Below are 25,275 nucleotides of genomic sequence, written 5' to 3'. Positions count from 1 at the left end.
TTGGAGATGGACTTGTAGCCTTGAGATTGCTCATGCTTCCTCACAATTTGGTTTCTCAAGTCCTCAGACAGTTCTTTGGTCTTCTTTATTTTCTCCATGCTCAATGTGGTACACGCAAGGACACAGGACAGAGGTTGAGTCAACTTTAATCCATGTCAACTGGCTGCAAGTGTGATTTAGTTATTGCCAACACCTGTTAGGTGCCACAGGTAAGTTACAGGTGCTGTTAATTACACAAATTAGAGAAGCATCACATGATTTTTCGAACAGTGCTAATACTTTTGTCCACCCCCTTTTTTATGTTTGTTGTGGAATTATATCCAATTTGGCTTTAGGACAATTCTTTTTATGTTTTTTTCATTTAACCCCTTCCTGACCTTTGACGCATACGCTGCGTCATGAAAGTCGGTGCCATTCCGACCCATGACGCAGCATATGCGTCATGGAAAGATCGCGTCCCTGCAGATCGGGTGAAAGGGTTAACTCCCATTTCACCCGATGTGCAGGGACAGGGGGAGTGGTAGTTTAGCCCAGGGGGGGTGGCTTCACCCCCTCGTGGCTACGATCGCTCTGATTGGCTGTTGAAAGTGAAACTGCCAATCAGAGCGATTTGTAATATTTCACCTAAAAAAATGGTGAAATATTACAATCCAGCCATGGCCGATGCTGCAATATCATCGGCCATGGCTGGACACACTAATGTGCACCCACTCCACTCCTCCGATCGCCCCCCCAGCCCCCCGATCTGCGGTCTGCTCCCCTCGGTCCTGTGCTCCGCTCCCCCGTCCTCCTGCCCGCTCCCCCCGTGCTCCAATCACACCCCCCGTGCTCCAATCAAACCCCCCCGCACTCCGATCCCCCCCCGCACAGCGATCCCCCCCGCACAGAGATTCCCCCCCCGTGCTCCGATCCACCCGCCCGCACAGCGATCCCCCACTCCGTGCTCCAATCCACCCCCCGTGTTCCGGTCCACCCCTGTGCCCTGATCTCCCCCCCCTTATACTTACCTGGCCTCCCGGGGACCGTCCGTCTTCTTTCCTGGGCGCCGCCATCTTCCAAAATGGCGGGCGCATGTGCAGTGCGCCCGCCGAATCTGCCGGCTGGCAGATTCGTTCCAGAGTGAATTTTGATCACTGAGATAGGTTATATCTCAGTGATCAAAATTAAAAAAAAAGTAAATGACCCCCCCCCCTTTGTCACCCCCATAGGTAGGGACAATAAAAAAATATATATTTTTTTTCCACTAAGGTTGGGGTAAGAACTAGGGTTAGGGGTAGGGTTAGGGGTAGGGTTAGGGTTAGGGGTAGGGTTAGGGTTAGGGTTTCGGGATGTGCACACGTATTCTGGTCCTCTGCGGATTTTTCCGCTGCGGATTTGATAAATCCGCAGTGCTAAACTGCTGCGGATTTATGGCGGATTTACCGCGTTTTTTCTGCGCATTTCAATGCGGTTTTACAACAGCGATTTTCTATTTGATCAGTTGTAAAACCGCTGCGGAATCCGCAGAAAGAAGTGACATGCTGCGGAATGTAAACCGCTGCGTTTCCGTGCAGTTTTTCCGCAGCATGTGTACAGCGATTTTTGTTTCCCGTAGGTTTGCATTGAACTGTAAACTCATGGGAAACTGCTGCAGATCCGCAGCGTTTTCCGCAGCGTGTGCACATACCTTTAGAATTAGGCTATGTGCACACGGTGCGGATTGGCCGCTGCGGATCCGCAGCAGTGTTCCATCAGGTTTACAGTACCATGTAAACATATGGAAAGCCAAATCCGCTGTGCCCATGGTGCGGAAAATACCACGCGGGAACGCTGCGTTGTATTTTCCGCAGCATGTCAATTCTTTGTGCGGATTCCGCAGCGTTTTACACCTGTTCCTCAATAGGAATCCGCAGGTGAAATCCGGACAAAAAACACTGGCAATCCGCGGTAAATCCGCAGGTAAAACGCAGTGCCTTTTACCCGCGGATTTTTCAAAAATGGTGCTGAAAAATCTCATATGAATCCGCAACGTTGGCACATCGCCTTAGGGCTAGGGTTGGGTTGGAATTAGGGTTGTGGTTAGGGGTGTGTTGGGGTTACGGGTGTGTTGGGGTTAGGGTTGTGATTAGGGTTACGGCTACAGTTGGGATAAGGGTTAGGGGTGTGTTGGAGTTAGAATTGAGGGGTTTCCACTGTTTAGGCACATCAGGGGGTCTCCAAACGCAACATGGCGCCACCATTAATTCCAGCCAATCTTGTATTCAAAAAGTCAAATGGTGCTCCCTCACTTCCGAGCCCCGACGTGCACCCAAACAGTGGTTTACCCCCACATATGGGGTACCAGCATACTCAGGACAAACTGCGCAACAATTACTGGGGTCCAATTTCTCCTGTTACCCTTGTGAAAATAAAGAAATGCTTGCTAAAACATCATTTTTGAGGAAAGAAAAATGATTTTTTATTTTCACGGCTCTGCGTTGTAAACGTCTGTGAAGCACTTGGGGGTTCAAAGTGCTCACCACATATCTAGATAAGTTCCTTGGGGGGTCTAGTTTCTAAAATGGGGTCACTTGTGGGGGGTTTCTACTGTTTAGGCACACCAGGGGCTCTGCAAACGCAATGTGACGCCCGCAGACCATTCCATCAAAGTCTGCATTTCAAAAGTCACTACTTCCCTTCTGAGCCCCGACGTGTGCCCAAACAGTGGTTTACCCCCACACATGGGGTATCAGCGTACTCAGGAGAAACTGGACAACAACTTTTGGGGTCCAATTTCTCCTGTAACCCTTGGGAAAATAAAAAATTCTGGGCTAAATAATTATTTTTGAGGAAAGAAAACGTATTTATTATTTTCACGGCTCTGCATTATTAACTTCTATGAAGCACTTGGGGGTTCAAAGTGCTCACCACACATCTAGATAAGTTCCTTTCGGGGTCTAGTTTCCAAAATGGGGTCACTTGTGGGGGGTTTCTACTGTTAAGCCACATCAGGGGCTCTGCAAACGCAACATGACGCCCACAGAGCATTCCATCAAAGTCTGCATTTCAAAATGTCACTACTTCACTTCCAAGCCCCGGCATGTGCCCAAACAGTGGTTTACCCCCACATATGGGGTATCAGCGTACTCAGGAGAAACTGGACAACAACTTTTGGGGTCAAATTTCTCCTGTTACCCTTTGTAAAATAAAAAATTGCAGGCTAAAAGATCATTTTTGAGAAAATAATTTTTTTTTTTTTTCATGGCTCTGCGTTATAAACTTCTGTGAAGCACTTGGGGGTTCAAAGTCCTCACCACACATCTAGATTAGTTCCTTTGGGGGTCTAGTTTCCAAAATGGGGTCATTTCTTGGGGATCTCCAATGTTTAGGCACACAGGGGCTCTCCAAACGTGACATGGTGTCCGCTAATGATTGGAGCTAATTTTCCATTTAAAAAGCCAAATGGCGTGCCATCCCTTCCGAGCCCTGCCGTGCGCCCAAACAGTGGTTTACCCCCACATATGGGGTATCAGCGTACTCAGGACAAACTGGACAACAATATTTGGGGTCCAATTTCTCCTATTATCCTTGGCAAAATAGGAAATTCCAGGCTAAAAAATCATTTTTGAGGAAAGAAAATTTTTTTTTTATTTTCATGGCTCTGCGTTATAAACTTCTGTGAAGCACCTGGGGGTTTAAAGTGCTCAATATGCATCTAGATAAGTTCCTTGAGGGGTCTAGTTTCCAAAATGGGGTCACTTGTGGGGGAGCTCCAATGCATAGGCACACAGGGGCTCTCCAAACGCGACATGGTGTCCGCTAACAATTGGAGCTAATTTTCCATTCAAAAAGTCAAATGGCGCGCCTTCCCTTCCGAGCCCTGCCGTGTGCCCAAACAGTGGTTTACCCCCACATATAAGGTATCGGCGTACTCGGGAGAAATTGCCCAACAAATTTTATAATCCATTTTATCCTACTGCCCATGTGAAAATGAAAAAATTGAGGCGAAAATAATTTTTTTGTGAAAAAAAAGTACTTTTTCATTTTTACAGATCAATTTGTGAAGCACCTGAGGGTTTAAAGTGCTCACTAGGCATCTAAATAAGTTCCTTGGGGGGTCTAGTTTCCAAAATGGGGTCACTTGTGGGGGAGCGCCAATGTTTAGGCACACAGGAGCTCTCCAAACGCGACATGGTGTCCGCTAACGATGGAAATAATTTTTCATTCAAAAAGTCAAATGGCGCTCCTTCCCTTCCGAGCCTTACCATGTGCCCAAACAGTGGTTTACCCCCACATATGAGGTATCGGCGTACTCAGGAGAAATTGCCCAACAAATTTTATAATCCATTTTATCCTACTGCCCATGTGAAAATGAAAAAATTGAGGCGAAAATAATTTTTTTGTGAAAAAAAAGTACTTTTTCATTATTACAGATCAATTTGTGAAGCACCTGAGGGTTTAAAGTGCTCACTAGGCATCTAGATAAGTTCCTTGGGGGGTCTAGTTTCCAAAATGGGGTCACTTGTGGGGGAGCGCCAATGTTTAGGCACACGGGGGCTCTCCAAACGTGACATGGTGTCCGCTAAAGAGTGGAGCCAATTTTTGATTCAAAAAGTCAAATGGCGCTCCTTCCCTTCCAAGCCCTGCCGTGCGCCCAAACAGTGGTTTACCCCCACCTATGAGGTATCAGCGTACTCAGGACAAATTGCACAACAACTTTCGTGGTTCAGTTTCTCCTTTTACCATTGGGAAAATAAAAAAATTGTTGCTAAAAGATAATTTTTGTGACTAAAAAGTTAAATGTTCATTTTTTCCTTCCATGTTGCTTCTGCTGCTGTGAAGCACATGAAGGGTTAATAAACTTCTTGAATGTGGTTTTGAGTACCTTGAGGGGTGCAGTTTTTAGAATGGTGTCACTTTTGGGTATTTTCAGCCATATAGACCCCTCAAACTGACTTCAAATGTGAGGTGGTCCCTAAAAAAAATGGTTTTGTAAATTTCGTTGTAAAAATGACAAATCGCTGGTCAAATTTTAACCCTTATAACTTCCTAACAAAAAAAAATTTTGTTTCCAAAATTGTGCTGATGTAAAGTAAACATGTGGGAAATGTTATTTATTAACTATTTTGTGTCACATATCTCTCTGGTTTAACAGAATAAAAATTCAAAATGTGAAAATTGCGAAATTTTCTAAATTTTCGCCAAATTTCCGTTTTTATCACAAATAAACGCTGAATTTATTGACCTAAATTTACCACTAACATGAAGCCCAATATGTCACGAAAAAACAATCTCAGAACCGCTAGGATCCGTTGAAGCGTTCCTGAGTTATTACCTCATAAAGGGACACTGGTCAGAATTGCAAAAAACGGCAAGGTCTTTAAGGTCAAAATAGGCGTCCCAGCAGTAGTCCCCCTGCAATCTATAAGTTGATAAGTGGATAACTTAATAATTTAGTGACAGCATTAAGAAGTCTATTACTAGCCTTTGCAATAATCATACTGAACATTCAGGATTTGCATGTGACAAAGGTGAAGAACATGGCAGTGAATGATTTGACCATTTGCGCCTTCTTAAACTTACCTTCTGTCAAAAAAAGCTTTCTGTATTTTGTCTCTAATAGGATTCTGCTTCAAGTCTGAAACCTTTTCAAAATCTCTGTTACTAGAGAAAAAGTACAAAACAAAATGATTATGTTTTATCCGTGAAACAATAATATGAACCCATTACTTGCCAAATTAGCAATTTTCATTTTATTTTTTAATGACAGATTTTTAATGATTTGGGTCCTAATGAATCAGAAACATAATTTGCAAAATTTTTTCAAGTACGGATTTTTCAGAAAAGGGCGTCCCAATATTCAATTAAAAATGACATTGACATGATTTCCTATTTTGAAAACATTCATTTTACAAACACAACACAAAAAAATTGGACCTAATTATAAAAATTTAAAAATCTTACTTGCTAGAAGCTAAAGATTAGGCGTCCCAAAAAAAGGACATTGGTAGATAATGGGTTAATAAAATGAACATTAGGGGAAAGTAAACCCCAGGGAATAGTCTTCCTGATGTATTAATTGATCCCACATCATTTTCTTAAAATAATGCAGGTGTGACATAAGTGACAGGGGAGTGCTCTTCTTATCAATATACCAGACTCCTAAACTATGGGCCCAAGACATTATTTAGTTTTTGTCTAGTTTTTAGTGTTATTTTACTTGCCTATCATTTGCACCTACGGTAATTCTTCTTTAAATTTGCACCTTTTTTAAAGTCTATTTTATGTGTTCACCTGTTTCTCACCTTCTCTAAAAATAAATAATAATAAAAATTATGAATACTAATAATAATTGTCCTTTCTAAAGAACAGTGTGACTGGTTTCATTATTCACCTTGGTAACACCAACTGATTGATACCGTTAGGGCTCCTTTTCACTTGCTAGAAAAAAAAACGGTCCGATTTACGGACCGAAAAAATGGATGTAACGTATGCAATTGTCATGTGAATGTCATGCGAGTGTCATGCGATTTTTTTATCGCAACATCCGTATGACATCCGTATTGCTGTCCGATTTTTACGCACGGGTCTCCTTTGAAAAGCCGGTAATTCAGCGCAGTGTACAGTAAAATCACACTGACAGGTTAGATTAGAGTAGATATATATACACATAGAATAGGTATATATACATATATATATATATATGTCAGGGAGACACCTATATATATATATTTATATTTAATGCAGCGCTAGATAGCTTAAAAGCCGGTAATTCAATTGCCAGCTTTTGCTATCTCCTTCACAAACCCGACAGGATATGAGACATGGTTTACATACAGTAAACCATCTCATATCCCCTTTTTTTTTTGCATATTCCGCACTACTAATGTTAGTAGTGTGTATGTGCAAATTTTGGGCGCTCTATTATATTTAAGGGTTAAATCGCGGAAAAAATTGGCGTGGGCTCCCGCACAATTTTCTCCGCCAGAGTGGTAAAGCCAGTGACTGAGGGCAGATATTAATAGCCTGGAGAGGGTCCATGGTTATTGCCCCCTCCTGGCTAAACACATCTGCCCCCAGCCACCCCAGAAAAGGCACATCTGGAAGATGCGCCTATTCTGGCACTTGGCCACTCTCTTCCCATTCCCGTGTAGAGGTGGGATATGGGGTAATGAAGGGTTAATGTCACCTTGCTATTGTAAGGTGACATTAAACCAGATTAATAATGGAGAGGCATCAATTATCACACCTATCCATTATTAATCCAATTGTATGAAATGGTTAAAAAACATACACACATTATTACAAAGTATTTTAATGAAATAAAGACACAGGTTTTTGTAATATTTTATAATCCTGGTAAACAACAATATCCCATACCTTCCGATGATCAGTCTCGTCCCACGCTGTAAATCCATCTGAAGTAGTTAACTAATTTTACAAGCAGAAGCTCTGCTAATGCAGCTGTGCTCCTGCCTGTAAAACCCCGTGGAATGAATGGAATGTAGGTCAATGACCTGTAGTTACCTTCAGTTGCGGTGATGCGCCCTCTGCTGGATGTCCTCATATGAACTCGAGCGTGGGAAAATATTCTGAAAAGTTCCCAGGCTCGAGTTCATATGAGGATATCCAGCAGAGGACGCATCACCGCAACTGAAGGTAACTACAGGTCATTGACCTACATTCCATTTATTCCACGGGGTTTTACAGGCATGGAGTTTTGTTTTTTTATTTTACCTTTTTTACAGAACGAGGGTCTTCAGGTGGATTACCAAGATAAAAAAATATTACAAAAACCTGTGTCTTTATTTCATTAAAATACTTTTTAATAATGTGTGTGTGTGTTTTTTAACCATTTCATACAATTGGATTAATAATGGATAGGTGTCATAACTGACGCCTCTCCATTATTAATCTGGCTTAATGTCACCTTACAATAGCAAGGTGACATTAACCCTTCATTACCCCATATCCCACTGCTACACGGGAATGGGAAGAGAGTGGCCAAGTGCCAGAATAGGCGCATCTTCCAGATGTGCCATTTCTGGGGTGGCTGGGGGCAGATGTTTTTAGCCAGGGGGGGCCAATAACCATGGACCCTCTCCAGGCTATTAATATCTGCAATCAGTCACTGGCTTTACCACTCTGGCGGAGAAAATTGCACGGGAGCCCACGCCAATTTTTTCCGCGATTTAACCCTTAAATATAATAGCTAGAGCACCCAAATTTTGCACATACACACTACTAACATTAGTAGTGTGGAATATGCAAAAAAAAAGGGGATATGAGATGGTTTACTGTATGTAAACCATGTCTCATATCCTGTCGGGTTTGTGAAGGAGATAGCTTAAAAGCCGGTAATTCAATTGCCGGCTTTTGCTATCTAGCGCTGCATTATATATATATATATTGGGTGAAACAATGAGAAACGCTGTGATTGAGAGGCTTGGGGGGCGGCGCCATATCCCTAGATGCCGAGGCCATCTTCCGTGAGGTAATTTAATGCGATCACCGCAACTTAAATCGCGATGTCGCATTAAATAGCATGACGTACTATCCCGTCACTGGTAATTAAGTCCCATGTCACCTCGACGGGATAGTACGTCATATGGGATAGAGGGGTTAAGGATAGAACATCAATTTTGAAAATTTCGTGATTGGTCATAAACTAGACTGAAGTCAAAGCTCAGCTCACATTAACCATCATAGTTTTTTTTTCTTCCCACAAGATTTTTTTTTCAACATAAATGACTTTTACACTTCTACACCTGAATGTGTCAATGATTACAAAAGCATACGTACAGTATACACACTGTAGAAGTTACTTTTTATATTTTAATTTGTACACTAAAGTAAAGGAATATCAAGAACTTTGTTTTCAACAAATATTTCAGGAATGACAACGCTATCAATAACTAAATATACCCTGGAGTTGTAAGTCAAATGCCATATTCTTGACCTCCACACACACATACAGTGGGCACAGAAATTATTCATATCCCTTTAAATTTTTCACTCTTTGATTCATTGCAGCCATTTGGTAAATTCAAAAAAGTTTATTTTTTTCTCATTAATGTACACTCTGCACCCCATCTTGACTGAAAAAAAACAGAAATGTAGTAATTTTTGCAAATGCATTAAAAAAGAAAAACTGAAATATCACATGGTCATAAATATTCAGACCCTTTGCTCAGTATTACGTAGAAGCACCCTTTTGAGCTAGTACAGCCATGAGTCTTGTGGACAGCCACTTTCAGGTCTCTCTAGAGATGCTCAATTGGGTTTAGGTCAGGGATCTGGCTGGGCCAGTCAAGAATGATCACAAAGTTGTTCTGAAGCCACTCCTTTGTTATTTTAGCTGTGTGCTTGGGGTCATTGTCTTGTTGGAAGGTGAACTGTTGTGAATTCTGTGGCAGAGCTCCCTCCTGTGGTCACAAGTGGTACTTCGGCTGATTCTCTCTGTGAGCTTCCGTTGGTGGAGGAAAGTGGTACTGCGGCTTCTGAGTTTCCTTCCTCAGGTGATGTGGTGAAGTCGTTAGGTGCTGCTCTATTTAACTCCACCTAGTGCTTTGATCCTGGCCTCCAGTCAATGTTCTAGTATTGGACCTGTTTCCTCCTGGATCGTTCCTGTGGCCTGCTGCTCTGCATAGCTAAGATCTGCTTTGCTATTTTGTTTGCTGTTTTTTTTCTGTCCAGCTTGTCTATTTGTTTTTTCCTGCTTGCTGGAAGCTCTGGGACGCAGAGGGTGTACCTCCGTGCCGTTAGTTCGGTACGGAGGGTCTTTTTGCCCCCTTTGCGTGGTTTTTGTAGGGTTTTGTGTTGACCGCAAAGTTACCTTTCCTATCCTCGCTCTGTTCAGAAAGTCGGGCCTCACTTTGCTAAATCTATTTCATCTCTACGTTTGTCTTTTCATCTTATAACTCACAGTCATTATATGTGGGGGCTGCCTTTTCCTTTGGGGTATTTCTCTGAGGCAAGGTAGGCTTATTTTCTATCTTCAGGCTAGCTAGTTTCTCAGGCTGTGCCGAGTTGCATAGGGAGCATTAGGCGCAATCCACGGCTGCCTCTAGTGTGGTTGGAGAGGATTAGGGATTGCGGTCAGCAGAGTTCCCACGTCTCAGAGCTCGTTCAATGTTTTTGGGTTATTGTCAGGTCACTGTATGTGCTCTGACCTCTATGTCCATTGTGGTACTGAATTACCTATCATAACAGTGAACCTTCAACCAAGTCTGAGGTCCAGAGCACTCTGGAAGAGGTTTTCATCCAGGATATCTCTGTACTTGCCTGCATTCATGCTTACATCGCTGACAACCAGTCAACTTGTCCTGGCAGTTGAAAAACACTCCCATAGCATGATGCTGCCACCACCATGTTTCACTTTTGGGATTGTATTGGGCAGGGGATGAGCAGTGCCTGGTTTTCTCCACACATAACACTTAGAATTATCACCAAAAAGGTCTATCTTCATCTCATCAGACCAGAGAATCTTATTTCTCATAGTCTGGCACATCCTTCATGTGTTTTTTAGCAAACTCTATGCGGGCTTTCATATGTCTTGCACTGAGGAGTGGTTTCCATCGACCCACTCTGCCATAAAGGCCCGACTGGTGGAGGGCTGCAGTGATAGTTGACATTGTGGAACTTTCTCCCATCTTTCTACTGCAACTCTGGAGCTCAGCCACAGTGATCTTGGGGTTCTTCTTTACCTCTCTCACCAAGGCTCTAGGAAGACTTCTGGTGGTCCCAAACTTCTTCCATTTAAGGACTATGGAGGCTACTGTGCTCTTAGGAACCTTATGTACTGAAAAAATTATTTTGTAACCTTGGCCAGATTTGTGCCTTGCCACAATTCTGTCTCTGAGCTCCTTGGCCAGTTCCTTGACCTCATGATTCTCATTTGGTCTGACATACACTGTGAGCTGTGAGGTCTTATATAGACAGGTGTGTACCTTTCCAAATCAAGTCCTATCAGTTTAATTAAAGAGAACTGGACTCAAATGAAGGAGTAGAACCATTTCAAGGAGGATCACAAGGAAAGGATGGCATGTTACTTAAATATGAGTGTTTGAATAGGGTCTGAATACTTATGACCATGTGATATTTCAGTCTTTCTGTTTTAATAAATTTGCAAAAATTTCTACATTTCCATTTTTTTCAGTCAGGATGGGGTGCATAACGTAACATTAATGTGAAAAAAATAAACTTTTTCGATTTACCAAATGTCTGCAATGAAACAAAGAGTGAAAAATTTAAAGGGTTCTGAATACTTTCCGTACCCACTGTAAGGCAATGTGTATATAACATTCCATCTGTAAGGAACCTAGCAAAAAAGTCACATGGCTTCATGTGAAATCAGAGACATACAGAGGTACAGCAGGAGACTCATGTAACATTGCACGAGTCCTTATTTGGTTTTATGCAAAGTAGAGCAGTAATACAAATATATCTGGAAAAAAAATTAAAATTACTTAAACTTGATTTAAACTGCTAATAAATAAGTTGCATTACTTATAGTAGCATTTAAAGTGCTGCAAGTTTCTTTATGGGAGTGAATAGGTTACTAAATGAATCCGTATTAGTTTGATCTCAGAACACTCTGCTAATTAACGCACCAAGGGAACTGGAACATTGGAACATGATTGAACTAATTAACAATTTAATGAAGATCAGTCCAATCTTTCATAATGAGATGTTACTTGTTAAACATATAAGTGGGGTAAAATACCCAAGATGGAATATTAATTCCTGATATTATGGTGTATTACCATTTGGCAGTCCTTCCTATGCCAGCAATATAGGAATATACTGTAAAACATTGTAAAGGTACAAAACTATAGAAACTATCATTTGCTTGCAGTGATCTGGGTTAGTAACTTATATCAAAAGTCAGAATGGTAAGTATGGAATGGGTTTGCAGTAAATTTGGTAGCTTGAAAAGTGTTGCACTACCTGTAATTATGGTACTTATGAATCTTTATATTTCTGTAGGCTGAAGAAAAGCCATGAAATTCTATCTGTCTTTTCTGTGTCACGCAGGGAAGATGATGATAAGAAGATGATACATGCTGAGGAATTCATGGCACATGGCAAAGCTACCAGTGGTGGAAACCAACAGAAGGACTGTTCATGAGACAATTCATGGGATAGTGCTAAACAACCTAATTCTGGGCTGTCTATAAAATCTCTCAATAGTGACTGAATCCATAGTAATTGTGGGACTTGGATGGAAATTAATGTAGCCTCTCATTTTTTCTATTATCACAGCAGCATAACTGACTAAAGCTGTATTTATAGCCCCTAAACCCCATTTTCAGTTTTTGCATTTCAGTTCTTTGCTCCCCTTCTTCCCAGAGCCATAACTTTTTTATTTTGCCTTCAATATGGCCATGTAAGGACTTATTGTTTGCAGGACGAGTTGTACTGTTGAACAACACCATTGGTTTTACCATGTAGTGTACTGGAAAATGGGAAAACATTTCCAAGTGCGGTGAAATTGCAAAAAAAAAGTGCAAATCCACAATTGTTTTTACCATGTTTAACAAATGCTAAAACTGACCGGCCATTGTGATTTTCCAGTTCATTACGAGCTCGTAGATTCCAAACATTTATAGGCTCTTTTTTATTTAAGTGGTGAAAAAAAATCCAAAGTTTGTTAAAAAATAAAAAAGTATGTCATTTTCTGAGACCTGTAACCAGATCTGGGGCTGGGTGTGGGCTTATCTCTTGTGTGCTGAGCTGACTTTTTATTGATACCATTTTGGTGTAGATATGATGTTTTGATCGCCTGTTATTGCATTTTCATGCAATGTTGAAGAGACCAAAAAAAACGTAATTCTGGCGTTTTTACTTTTTTCTCGTTACGCCGTTTACCGATTGGATTAATACTTTTTATATACGGAATGATAACCTTCGGCACTCAATAAGTCAGGTACAATTGTATATCAAAAAAGTTGAAGTTTAATTCACTGACGACTTTTTAGAACGAACATTACAGACATTCATTCCATCCAACGTTTTGGCAACATTGCCGTAATTAAGGATATCTCTAGATGAGTCGGTCGGCAGTATCCCGGGGCATCAGTGCTGTAATGTTCTAAAAAGTCGGCTGTAAATTCAACTGCAACTTTTTTGAAATACAATTGTACCTGACTTATTGCGTGCAGTATTACTACCTCATTTTCCTTCAGAGCACCACCCCCTCATATATGAGTGCACCACTTTGTCTGACTTTCTCTGCTTCTTATATATAGATAGATCGAGAGATTCCAAATGCAGCGATACCGAATATGTATGTTTTTATTATTATTTTTTTATTATGAATGGAGCAAATGGGGAGGTGATTTAAACTGTTTATTTATTTTTTTCATATTTTTAAAAACTATTTTTTTTTTTAACTTTACACTTGCTTCAATAGTCTCCTTGGAAGCTGCGATCATCCAATCACTTGTGCTACAGAGTGGGGATTAAGCCTTGCTCTGTGTAGCAGAAATGCCCACTTGCTATCCAGCTATGATACCCAAAGGTCTCCTGCAGACCCTGGGTTGCCAACCCAATGTCATGCCAACCCAATGGTGACCCGTGGTCATGTTACACGGGCGCCAATGGGCAGGATTAGTGACGTGCTTCTGGCATGATCATGTTAAATGCTGCTGTCAGAGATTGACAGTAGCATTTAACAGGTTAACAGCTGCGGGTGGATCATATTTCCACCCGCGGCTGTTAGGGGCACATGTCAGCTGTTGAAATCAGCTGACATGTGCCTAAAGATGTGGGCTCAGCGTCGGAGCCCACATCAAAGGCTGGACCTGACATGCATCGTACAAGTACGGTGCATGTCGTGAAGGAGTTAAAGATTATTGTGAGCAAGTATTCTTAAGAACACTCATTTACAATAACCTTTCAGTGTAAACAGGCTGACAGCTCATTCATCCGGTGATATGATATTTTGGTATCCACAAAAGATCATCATTTTCGGTGGTGGATCATTCTGTGTAAACAACACGGAGAACTATGACAGCTTGTGTGTACTGAGTGATCTATTATGGATTGTTTCATGTACATGGTTTATTGTGGTCTGTCTCTGTGTAAACAGGCTATTAAACAATCATCGATAGGTAAATCTTTATTGATCCGCGATCGTTTAGTGCCACCAGTAGGTTTGTATAAACCAGCGTTACACAGGCTGTAGCTTGAAGGCCACATGCTTGATGCCTTTCTGTGCAGATTTCAACTATCTTGTCACAGACATGCCCGACAGGGTCTGGTAACCGCTGATATAATTTTCCATGAGTGGCAGGTAGCACCATAGGGTTGGGTAACATTTAATGGTCTGCTGTGTGGACATGTCTGTGACCATGTCATCATCTAGGTAAGGAGTAGATGAAATGAAGCAGTGGCTATGCATGAGAACTGCCATAACCATTGTAGTTTATGGGAAACCCTCGACTGTCTGAGCATCTCGCATAAACTACAATGGAGACAGCAGAATCCATGGTCTCTTACTTTCTGACTTACTTACTTACTTACTTTCTTACTTTGTGAATGGCAGAGAAAATGTCCGATATCTTCCCGAGAGGTGGGAGCGCTATGAATGGAATCAGCTCCCTATTAGATATTTATGTCTATGATGTTTTATTGCGGTCCATCAGGTTGGTTCAAATTGGCAATGTGACCTCTAGTCCAAAAAGGGATGTGCGCCCTTGATATAAATGGATCCAAACATCCAGTAATGTTACAACTGTTTACCTCACTATATCAGGTAACTGGTGTCATGTCACCACACCACACTCACCTGATGAAAAAACACAGATGTGATGTCACAGCAATTTCCCTAAACACACTTAATGTGTCACAGATACTGTACCTATCTGCCACACAAAATAGTGATGTCACTGTATCGTTCTTGACTGAAGCCCACTGATAATGTCTGATGAACGTACCAAAATAAAATGGACTTGTGATGTCACAGTAGCTTACAGAGACACTTGTGATGTCACAGTAGATTACCTGACAGAAAGGCACTTGTGATGTCACAGTAGCTTACAGAGACACTTGTGATGTCACAGTAGCTTACCTGACAGAAAGGCACTTGTGATGTCACAGTAGCTTACCTGACAGAAAGGCACTTGTGATGTCACAGTACCTTAACTGACAGAAAGGTACTTGTGATGTCACAGTAGCTTACAGAGACACTTGTGATGTCACAGTAGATTACCTGACAGAAAGGCACTTGTGATGTCACAGTAGCTTACAGAGACACTTGTGATGTCACAGTAGCTTACCTGACAGAAAGGCACTTGTGATGTCACAGTAGCTTACAGAGACACTTGTGTTGTCACAGTAGCTTACCTGACAGAAAGGCACTTGTGATGTCACAGTAGCTTACAGAGACACTTGTGATGTCACAGTAGATTACCTGACAGAAAGGCACTTGTGATGTCACAGTAGCTTACCTGACAGAAAGGCACTTGTGATGTCACAGTAGCTTACAGAGACACTTGTGATGTCACAGTAGCTTACCTGACAGAAAGGCACTTGTGATGTCACAGTAGCTTACAAAGACACTTGTGATGTCACAGTAGCTTACCTGACAGAAAGGCACTTGTGATGTCACAGTAGCTTACAGAGACACTTGTGATGTCACAGTAGATTACCTGACAGAAAGGCACTTGTGATGTCACAGTAGCTTACCTGACAGAAAGGCACTTGTGATGTCACAGTAGCTTACAGAGACACTTGTGATGTCACAGTAGCTTACCTGACAGAAAGGCACTTGTGATGTCACAGTAGCTTACAGAGACACTTGTGATGTCACAGTAGCTTACCTGACAGAAAGGCACTTGTGATGTCACAGTAGCTTACAGAGACACTTGTGATGTCACAGTAGCTTACCTGACAGAAAGGCACTTGTGATGTCACAGTAGCTTACAGAGACACTTGTGATGTCACAGTAGCTTACCTGACAGAAAGGCACTTGTGATGTCACAGTAGCTTACAGAGACACTTGTGATGTCACAGTTGCTTACCTGACAGAAAGGCACTTGTGATGTCACAGTAGCTTACAGAGACACTTGTGATGTCACAGTAGCTTACAGAGACACTTGTGATGTCACAGTAGCTTACCTGACAGAAAGGCACTTGTGATGTCACAGTAGCTTACAGAGACACTTGTGATGTCACAGTAGATTACCTGACAGAAAGGCACTTGTGATGTCACAGTAGCTTACAGAGACACTTGTGATGTCACAGTTGCTTACCTGACAGAAAGGCACTTGTGATGTCACAGTAGCTTACAGAGACACTTGAGATGTCACAGTAGATTACCTGACAGAAAGGCACTTGTGATGTCACAGTAGCTTACCTGACAGAAAGGCACTTGTGATGTCACAGTAGCTTACAGAGACACTTGTGATGTCACAGTAGCTTACCTGACAGAAAGGCACTTGTGATGTCACAGTAGCTTACAGAGACACTTGTGATGTCACAGTAGATTACCTGACAGAAAGGCACTTGTGATGTCACAGTAGCTTACCTGACAGAAAGGCACTTGTGATGTCACAGTAGCTTACAGAGACACGTGTGATGTCACAGTAGCTTACCTGACAGAAAGGCACTTGTGATGTCACAGTAGCTTACAGAGACACTTGTAATGTCACAGTAGCTTACCTGACAGAAAGGCACTTGTGATGTCACAGTAGCTTACCTGACAGAAAGGCACTTGTGATGTCACAGTAGCTTACAGAGACACTTGTGATGTCACAGTAGCTTACCTGACAGAAAGGCACTTGTGATGTCACAGTAGCTTACAGAGACACTTGTGATGTCACAGTAGATTACCTGACAGAAAGGCACTTGTGATGTCACAGTAGCTTACCTGACAGAAAGGCACTTGTGATGTCACAGTAGCTTACAGAGACACTTGTGATGTCACAGTAGCTTACCTGACAGAAAGGCACTTGTGATGTCACAGTAGCTTACAGAGACACTTGTGATGTCACAGTTGCTTACCTGACAGAAAGGCACTTGTGATGTCACAGTAGCTTACAGAGACACTTGTGATGTCACAGTAGATTACCTGACAGAAAGGCACTTGTGATGTCACAGTAGCTTACCTAACAGAAAGGCACTTGTGATGTCACAGTAGCTTACAGAGACACTTATGATGTCACAGTAGCTTACCTGACAGAAAGGCACTTGTGATGTCACAGTAGCTTACAGAGACACTTGTGATGTCACAGTAGATTACCTGACAGAAAGGCACTTGTGATGTCACAGTACCTTACCTGACAGAAAGGCACTTGTGATGTCACAGTAGCTTACAGAGACACTTGTGATGTCACAGTTGCTTACCTGACTGAAAGACACTTATGATGTCATCAGTCGCTAAATTGAATATTGTAGTTTTGTATTGATAACTTATGAAGGAATGGATGACAACAGCACAGGTCCACTATCATTCATTGCGCTACAGAATGTTTCTCACCTTTAATAAATCAACCAGTAATAGATGCAATAGACTGTAATGTGATCTAACAGATGGTATGGGGCAATATTATTATTGTTTTTTTTAGAATAACAGGTTTGTTCCACTCCGGAAAGACATGTGCACAGTCTGTTGTGCAGAAATAGGCATTTTAAGTGTGGTTGTATGGTACAATGCTCCTAGAGAACAGTCCATCTGTAATATTTCATATAATACAGCCCACCACAATCTTTTTTTCTCATGGATTTCAAATGAATCAGTGAAAAAATAAATCTCTTCAAGCAACTTCATGAAATTGGAGGAATATGAAGTTATAGTCTTGGCCCATAGTTCTGTGAGGGGCGTGTTATTAATTTGTATTGCACTTCGTATTTGAAATTTGAAAATTTATTCAACATTTGAAGAAGCTTAACATTAAATTACAGAAAATTTAGGCTTTTAAATTTTTTTTTAGTTTAATTGCCTTTTAGAGAGGAGTTTGTATAGGAGCACATGTATTACATATAAGGATTAGTATGCCGCTTCTCTGGTTTTCCTAATTATATACATTTACCAATATGTTACTTATCCTTACATACTAAGGAAATTCTACCTAAATAAATGGAGAAATCCCATACATACAACTACATTATTTCCCAGACACAGAATATACAGTAAAGTAAACTTCACTTTAGGATTTGAGGCAAACCCTTGGATGTACCTGAGGACAGGCTTGTCGCCTGTTAGGTAGATGAAGCGCTTGTGTAGATGTTCAATTTGCTCTGCAGAGACTGAAAAGACAAAATCAGAAGAATAATGGTTTAATTCACCCCTCGCAGTCAGGCTTTTAGATTGTATTGTGTCATGAGTTTCCTTGGCATCGGCAGAACCAGGATGTCACAATTTTACAATTTCTCATATCAGCTGTAGGATATGCTCAGCAGGGATTTACATCAGTAATGGCACTGCTGGCACGCTGCCCGAGTCTAATAAAATGCCCTTGTATTACTTGGCAAGTGCCCAAAAGAAGTGCCTAGAACAGAAAGTATCCAGATCATGTGTCTATTAAATACAGAGAGAAGAAAAATATTAATCAATTTAGCTACAGTATACGGAATCTTACTACAGTATATATCCACTATTACATAGGCCTGATCTGAAAACACCAGAAAATGTTAACATATTTGTTAGAAAGGTCTTTACAATCATTGATAAAACCTAGCAATAACTGTTCACATTTCTCGCGGCGCCATCACAAGAAATATTGTCCAGTTACAGCAGTTAATGACCTATTCGTAAGCTAGGTCATCAATATGAGATCGGTTGGGGACCCTCACATGGCGCCTCCACCAATCAGTGGTTACTTGTGCCGGGGGGGATGCTGGATGTCTAAACAAGGTCAGAGATGCATAGCTCAGCTCTATTCAATGTGTAGCAGCTGCTGCCATGTACAGCACAACTACCCCTATTCTTAAGAACAGGAGTGGACCTTCAGTACTCTGCAGCAGCTACTACACATTGAATGGAGCTGCACTTTGAAAGCTTTGCTTAAACTGTATAGATCTGGCGGACACAAGCACAATACAGCTAATGGATGAGGGTGCAGGTATTGGACCCCAATAGATCTCATATTCAATATTCTGTGACACAACTCCTTAAAGGGAACCGGTCACCCCCAAAATCGAAGGTGAGCTAAGCCCACCAGCATCAGGGGCTTATCTACAGCATTCTGTAATGCTGTAGATAAGCCCCGATGTATCAAGAAAGATGAGAAAAAGAGGTTAGATTATACTCACCCAGGGGAGGTCCCGGTCCGGTTCTGGTCCGATGGGTGTCGCGGTCCGGTCCGGGGCTTCCTATCTTCTTACGATGACGTCCTCTTCTCTTCACGCTGCGGCTCCGGAGCAGGCATTCTTTGTCTGCCTGTTGAGGGCAGAGCAAAGTACTACAGTGCGCAGGCAGCAGGCCTCTCTGACCTTTCCCGGCGCCTGCGCACTGCAGTACTTTGCTCTGCCCTCAACAGGGCAAATGCTTATTGAAATAAATATTATTTCAGAAGAATGCAAGTCAGGATAGGCCCTCCAGAACAAGCTCCTTTGGAAGACAACTGATTATGGTGAACTCACTTCTGCAAGATAATAATAATGTATTTTTTTGCTGAAGCTTTACTATATCTTCACTGCTCCAGCTGATAGTTAAGAAGAGAGGAGCTTTTATTTCATAGCTCCTCTCTCCTCTTTCCTGACTCCTTTCTAGTAGTGTCTGAAACTGAACAACATAACTTGTTCTAAATGAAGTTGTACTATCTACGGTATATTTAGCCAGGACTGAGATACACTCTGTGTAACTACAGACTTATGAATTCCCCCAGCACACGCAGGATGTGCTGGGGGGATTCACAGCTTTCTGACCCAGGATCGGAGGGTATGTATAAGCTATGCATATTCCTGGCCAGTGGGTGCTCGTTTCACATGTATAGAGCGAGGCCACGCCCACTGGCCGGGAGTATGTATAACGCATACACACCCTCCGGTCCCAAGTCAGAAACTGGCGAATCCCTACAGTACAGAGCACGTGCGCTGGGGGGATTCATAAGTCTATAGTCACACAAGTGACTGCAGACTTATCAATTTGGACCAAACGATCCCTTTAATGTATAGAAAAATCCTTGAAGTACTACTATTACACAATACATGTGCCCTTACCCAGATTCTTTGACTCCTGAGAAACAAATCTACCATGCTGTGGCTAATACATCATAGTGTCAGTATAAAACATTGTGGAAAAACATTTCTGATGGCTGCCTTCCTGCAGAAAATGGCTAGTATTGCAGATTAGCCACACTGCTGAAAATGCACAGGGATAAGCTGTAACACTAATTACAACTTATAGACAAGAGTGGTGCTGTATCTGGAATAAAGCAGCATAAATAATTTTTGAAGCACAATTCTGCATTGACTGGCAGTCGAGTCTAATGCTGGTCCGGCTGTCAGTCACTGCCGGGGACGCGGTCTCAGCTGTCACTCTCTATAATGAGAGCGGTGACTGAAGCTGCAACGGCATTGCCCTTGTGACAGATTGAATAAAATTAATTTAATCCCCGGCAGCAGGGGTGTAAGTGCAGGTGCTGGACAGCTTCAGAACGCCATTAACCTGAAGATTAACCCCATATCTGCAGGTTAATAGTGTTTTCTCATGATACACTTTAAACCTGTCTGGTTGCCAAACACTGTTGAACTGCCACTATTAAGTCATAAAACCTTTTTTCTGCATTAAAATTATGTATTTATTTTACCATATGCATGTACCTATTTGTGCAAAATCAGGTAATCAGGTTATATACCATCTCAGACAATATGCAAATTAATGTGGACTAGTCCAGGGGGTGTTTATTCACATGGACCAATCCTGCCGCTATAGCTTCAATCATGCCACTGGAATTGAAGTTCTCTATACCGCTGCTGTCCTCTCGTCGGCCCTTGAACTCTCTCACAGGACAACGCTAAGATGCTGGAACCTGTGGAGTGAAGCCGGGTGTACTGTCCCTGGCTTTATCAGCGCACTGCGTGCTCCTCGGAGGCAGTGCTCCACAGAACAAAACACAGCATCTAAGATGCCCTGCATAAGTGCAAGTGTCCAGGGGCCAACAAGAGAATGTGGGCAGTATAGGAAATTTCAATGACGCCCATAGGGGAGTAGTTGTAGCTCCTGGGAGAGAATTAGTCTAGAGGAGTTAATGCCCCATGATAACACAAAACCCCATACATAATTAAATAAATACACAACACATATAATTGACGAAAATGGCCATGATGTTTATTCAGAGTAACCAAATTAACTTTAATAAATTAATAATTAAAATATCAATGAATAAACCTCCAATAAACCAATCCACCCAGAGAGCTGGGCAATTTTTCCCAACTCAGCGAGACATGCCCCCCCCCAAAAAAAAACACCACAGCCATTTCTCAATCATAGACTGGAAATCCAAATTAAAAATATCCAGCCCAATATCTGAAAGATGAACCAAATCACGCCTGTAAATGCCTGGGGTAAAACCTTCCAAATCCACATGCCTAAAAGAAAAACCATTAACCAAAGGCATAAAATTCTCGATTCCTTTATTGACTCTTCTACAATTTGTTTCTAGAAATAATAGTTTAGGCCCGGACCAGATTAATCTAGAAACGATCTTAGAGAAAACAAAATAAGAGTGAGGGAACTCAAGCTTTAGGCAGGATATATCCTTTCTCATTAGGGATAAAACATCCAACGTTTTGATTTTTCCAAGATCGTTCCCACCCAAATGAAAAATAATAAGATCAGGATAAGGAAAACGAATAGCTAATTTCTGGAGTTTCACAACTAAATTTATCCACTTCATTCCCCTGATGCTGTGCCAGAAAACTTAAAGTGAAGAAGAATTAAAGGACAGGTTTTCGGTTTAAGGCCGGGATCACACATGCGAGAAATACGTCCGAGTCTCGCATGGTAATCCCCGGCCCTGCCGCCTGCACTCCGGAGCGGAGCGTGTGGCCGCATAGCAATACATGGAGCCGCACGCTCTGCTCCGGAGTGTCGGGTGCAGGGTCGGGGATTACCATGCGAGACTCGAACCTATTTCTCGCATGTGTGATCCCGGCCTAAGACCTTTGGCTAGCTCTTTTCTGTGCCCAGAATATAAAAGAATGTCCAATAATCCAAACTAAAAGGGGACGTAAAAGTGAATGTGGAAATTAATAATCATAGAGATTATGGTGAACGTATAGTTTAAATCCGGATATGGAGGAGAATCAAATGGACCTGCTATTCTGCCTAATTCCAATTCTCTGTATATTTTTTCTCTTGCTATATCAGGGAATCTTGACAATGAGGGTAAGTTATTAACCAATTTGAAACCCATCCCTCCAAAAGGGGGGATATAGAACCCTTGAGGGAAAACCCTGGTATATCAAGTCCCTACTCACCCAATCTGGATACCTGTCTATCCATGCTACCATTTTTTCCAATTTCACTGTTCCAATCTGGATACCTGTCTATCCATGCTACCAGTTTTTCCAATTTCACTGTTGTTGGGGCTTTTGAGACTAAGTTCTCTAACCGTGGACTACTGTGTGATCTGCTTTTAAAAATATTTAGACATGGGGTGAGAACCCCCGCAGAAAGAGCACTCGTGGGGAAACCCGCAATTATTGAGCCATTTGCAAGATGTTGCATTAAGCGTCAAATGCCCTTCCTATTGAAATTGTTGACAGGTTGCCTGACAAATGAGTGTCTCTGTGGGAGCATCAAATTGATCCAAAGACCAACATCCTGCACACCCCAGCTAACGTTTCGATGAACGACCAATTTTTGTCTAAAAGCCTCATCATAACTCAGCCAGGCCATGCCTCCAAAGTTACGATAGACTTCAAAAATTATGCCGATATGCTGAAAAAGTCCACTGCATAAATTAGGGAATTTCTCACCGAGAACATCAGAGTAAATGGAAAATGCCGGGAGCCAATTATTAAAATAATTAAGGGCTCCGTGCTTTCTATCGTCTGAATCGGACTTATCATCTTTCATTCCCAATTTACCCAACTGTTCTTTGGGGCTCTCCAAAGCTCTCCATGATGGTGCCACGTCCGGCACGGAACAATGGGCGGTCACCCGAGCCTATGTGTCCCTGGAAGGATGTGCAGCCGCAGCACTTTTATGGCTGCGGCAGTTTGACATGCCGCTGGCGACTTCTGATGACGTCTACGGCACCAGCAGATGACACACTTCGCTGAAGACGACGGAGGTGAGTATGACACCGTGGGCCTTTGAATCTGCCGGGCACTCCGCTTCTCAGTAGGGCAGGTGAGTCTTCTACCGGGGACTGGTAAGGGGAACGCGGATCTGGAGGAGGAGATCTGGCTTCGACTGCTGCTGCAGAAGGTTTTATAGCCAAGCAGCTTCTTAGCCATTCAGCTCCATCATCTTTACCGGCCCTCAGCACCAGCTGCTGTATAAGGTTTTCCATTCTGTGATCTTCTTTTCTTCTCATACATGAATGGGAAAACAGGCCACAAAGTAGGGCTTTTATAGATAAAATCTTACCGGTCTTCTTTGCATCCATCAATGAAATTGCACAAAAAGTGCGCCAAAACAACTGGTCAGAACTGGAATCAACATGCTCGTGGCTCCCACAGCTTACTGAGCTGACCTTTTGACCCTGGCTTTGTAGCCATAAACAAAAGGAATCATGAAACACACCATGACCAAAATGATTATTTAGGGTCAGTGTTACCATGAGATCCCCCCTATATTTTATTTTCGGGGGAGGGCTACCATTAGTTCATGTTAATTTGAATATGTTCTGCAGCAGTATATAAATTGATTTTGCACGTTTATTTGCATTCATAAAGTATTATAGTAGTACAAAAAAAAAACACATGAATGCGGGAATGAGATTGTACAACTAAATGGTGGCGGTTGAACAGTGTTTACAGACCTGACCCCGGTTCCCTCCAACATTCTGAATATAGAGAACAACTCAGGAAACTATTGGCGATTTTTTTTCTGGGGCAATTAAACAATTTATCTAGGTCACTTATGCTGTAGAAAACTCTGCAATGTTATGCTTTGTATTCTATCTGCATTCTGCCACTCATTCTATATTATATGAAAAGGAACCGTAATAAAAGCAGGAACAATAGTGACCGGATACGGCTGGCATATTGAGGTCATTATCTTTTGATGCTCACACCATGGAAAATGTTGTAGTTATCCAGCGCAGTAAGGCTCCTGCTAAGGGCAGATGATGTTAAATAAAATGTACAAGTTCTATAGCTACAGGAAAATGTCATTCAGGGATGTACGGAACAGATATGGAACATCGCTGTCACTGATGGGGAGGAAATGGTGAGCAATACTAGGGACAGTAAAAAAAAAAAAGAGAAATCGTCCATGTCTTACTGTAAGGTTATAGACTTGAACTTTTTCAAACTTTGAAGCCCTGATGCATTTCGATATTGCAAGACCTGAAAGTAACTCAGTGGCTATTCATCTACACAGCGCAGCGTCCATTCACCACACTAGCACTGCTCAGTTAGGAAAAACTAGATTATATACATAAATTGTTTAATTGCATAAAAAAAGTGTTCTTATTGGTATAAAAATAGACAAAATAGAAAAATCTGGGTTGGACGCAAAAATCTGGGCTTCTTTTGGCCTGTAACTACAGTTTGGAAAGTTTCCATGTGTGGAGTTAGCTGGGAAGACTCATGCAAGAGTGCTAAAATGTGCTAATCCCTCAAGACATATCAAAGGGGTCATACATTACAAGGCCATGCAAGTTCTATTATAAGTCTGAGTGCTGAAGTGAATTTACCGATGGTTTTTAAAGTGACCATCTGATTTTACATAGATTTCTAACGTCCTAGAGGCAATTCAGAAGACTTAATCTGAGTTTAATGAACAAGCATTCCCAGAAACCTCTACAGTGAAGAGCAGGGAGGAGGCCATTCTGATAGATCTAAAGTTTTTTGTTATTTTTTAAATAGGGTCACTTTTAGTGTTCTGATTTGTTAAATTGGGCATCATTACATGTACAAAGTAAAAACTGATTCTATTCCAGAATATATTTGAATAAAAAGTAGATTCTTTTCACATTTGCCAAACTTGATGGGAAAATTAGCACCACTGTACGTAGCACTGTTTTACTAGTCAAAGAATGGAGTCAGATAGCATTTCAAAATTATTATTAGAATAATAAATATTTAGATAAAAACACAAAATGATGATGTAGCACGGGAAATGAACCGGTCGCCTCTGCACCGAAACCTGAAAATATCACATTAAATAATACAACTATCATAAGGGTTCAAAAT

General features: G+C 41.7%; 1 protein-coding gene across 1 annotated transcript in view; it reads right to left on the bottom strand.

Annotated features, from left to right (window-relative positions):
- Positions 1 to 25,275, bottom strand: part of TESC (tescalcin) — a 148,684-nt gene that overhangs the window by 72,338 nt on the left and 51,071 nt on the right. Inside the window, exons 2-3 of the mRNA XM_069754700.1 lie at positions 18,141 to 18,210; positions 5,542 to 5,622 (exon numbers count right to left, since the gene is read on the bottom strand). Of these exons, the coding sequence (XP_069610801.1) occupies positions 5,542 to 5,622; positions 18,141 to 18,210 (151 nt within the window). The remainder of the gene's footprint in view (positions 1 to 5,541; positions 5,623 to 18,140; positions 18,211 to 25,275) is intronic.

This window comes from Ranitomeya imitator, chromosome 1 (genome assembly GCF_032444005.1).
Source record: "Ranitomeya imitator isolate aRanImi1 chromosome 1, aRanImi1.pri, whole genome shotgun sequence".
NCBI lineage: Eukaryota > Metazoa > Chordata > Amphibia > Anura > Dendrobatidae > Ranitomeya > Ranitomeya imitator.
This window is presented reverse-complemented; position numbering and strand designations above follow the sequence as displayed.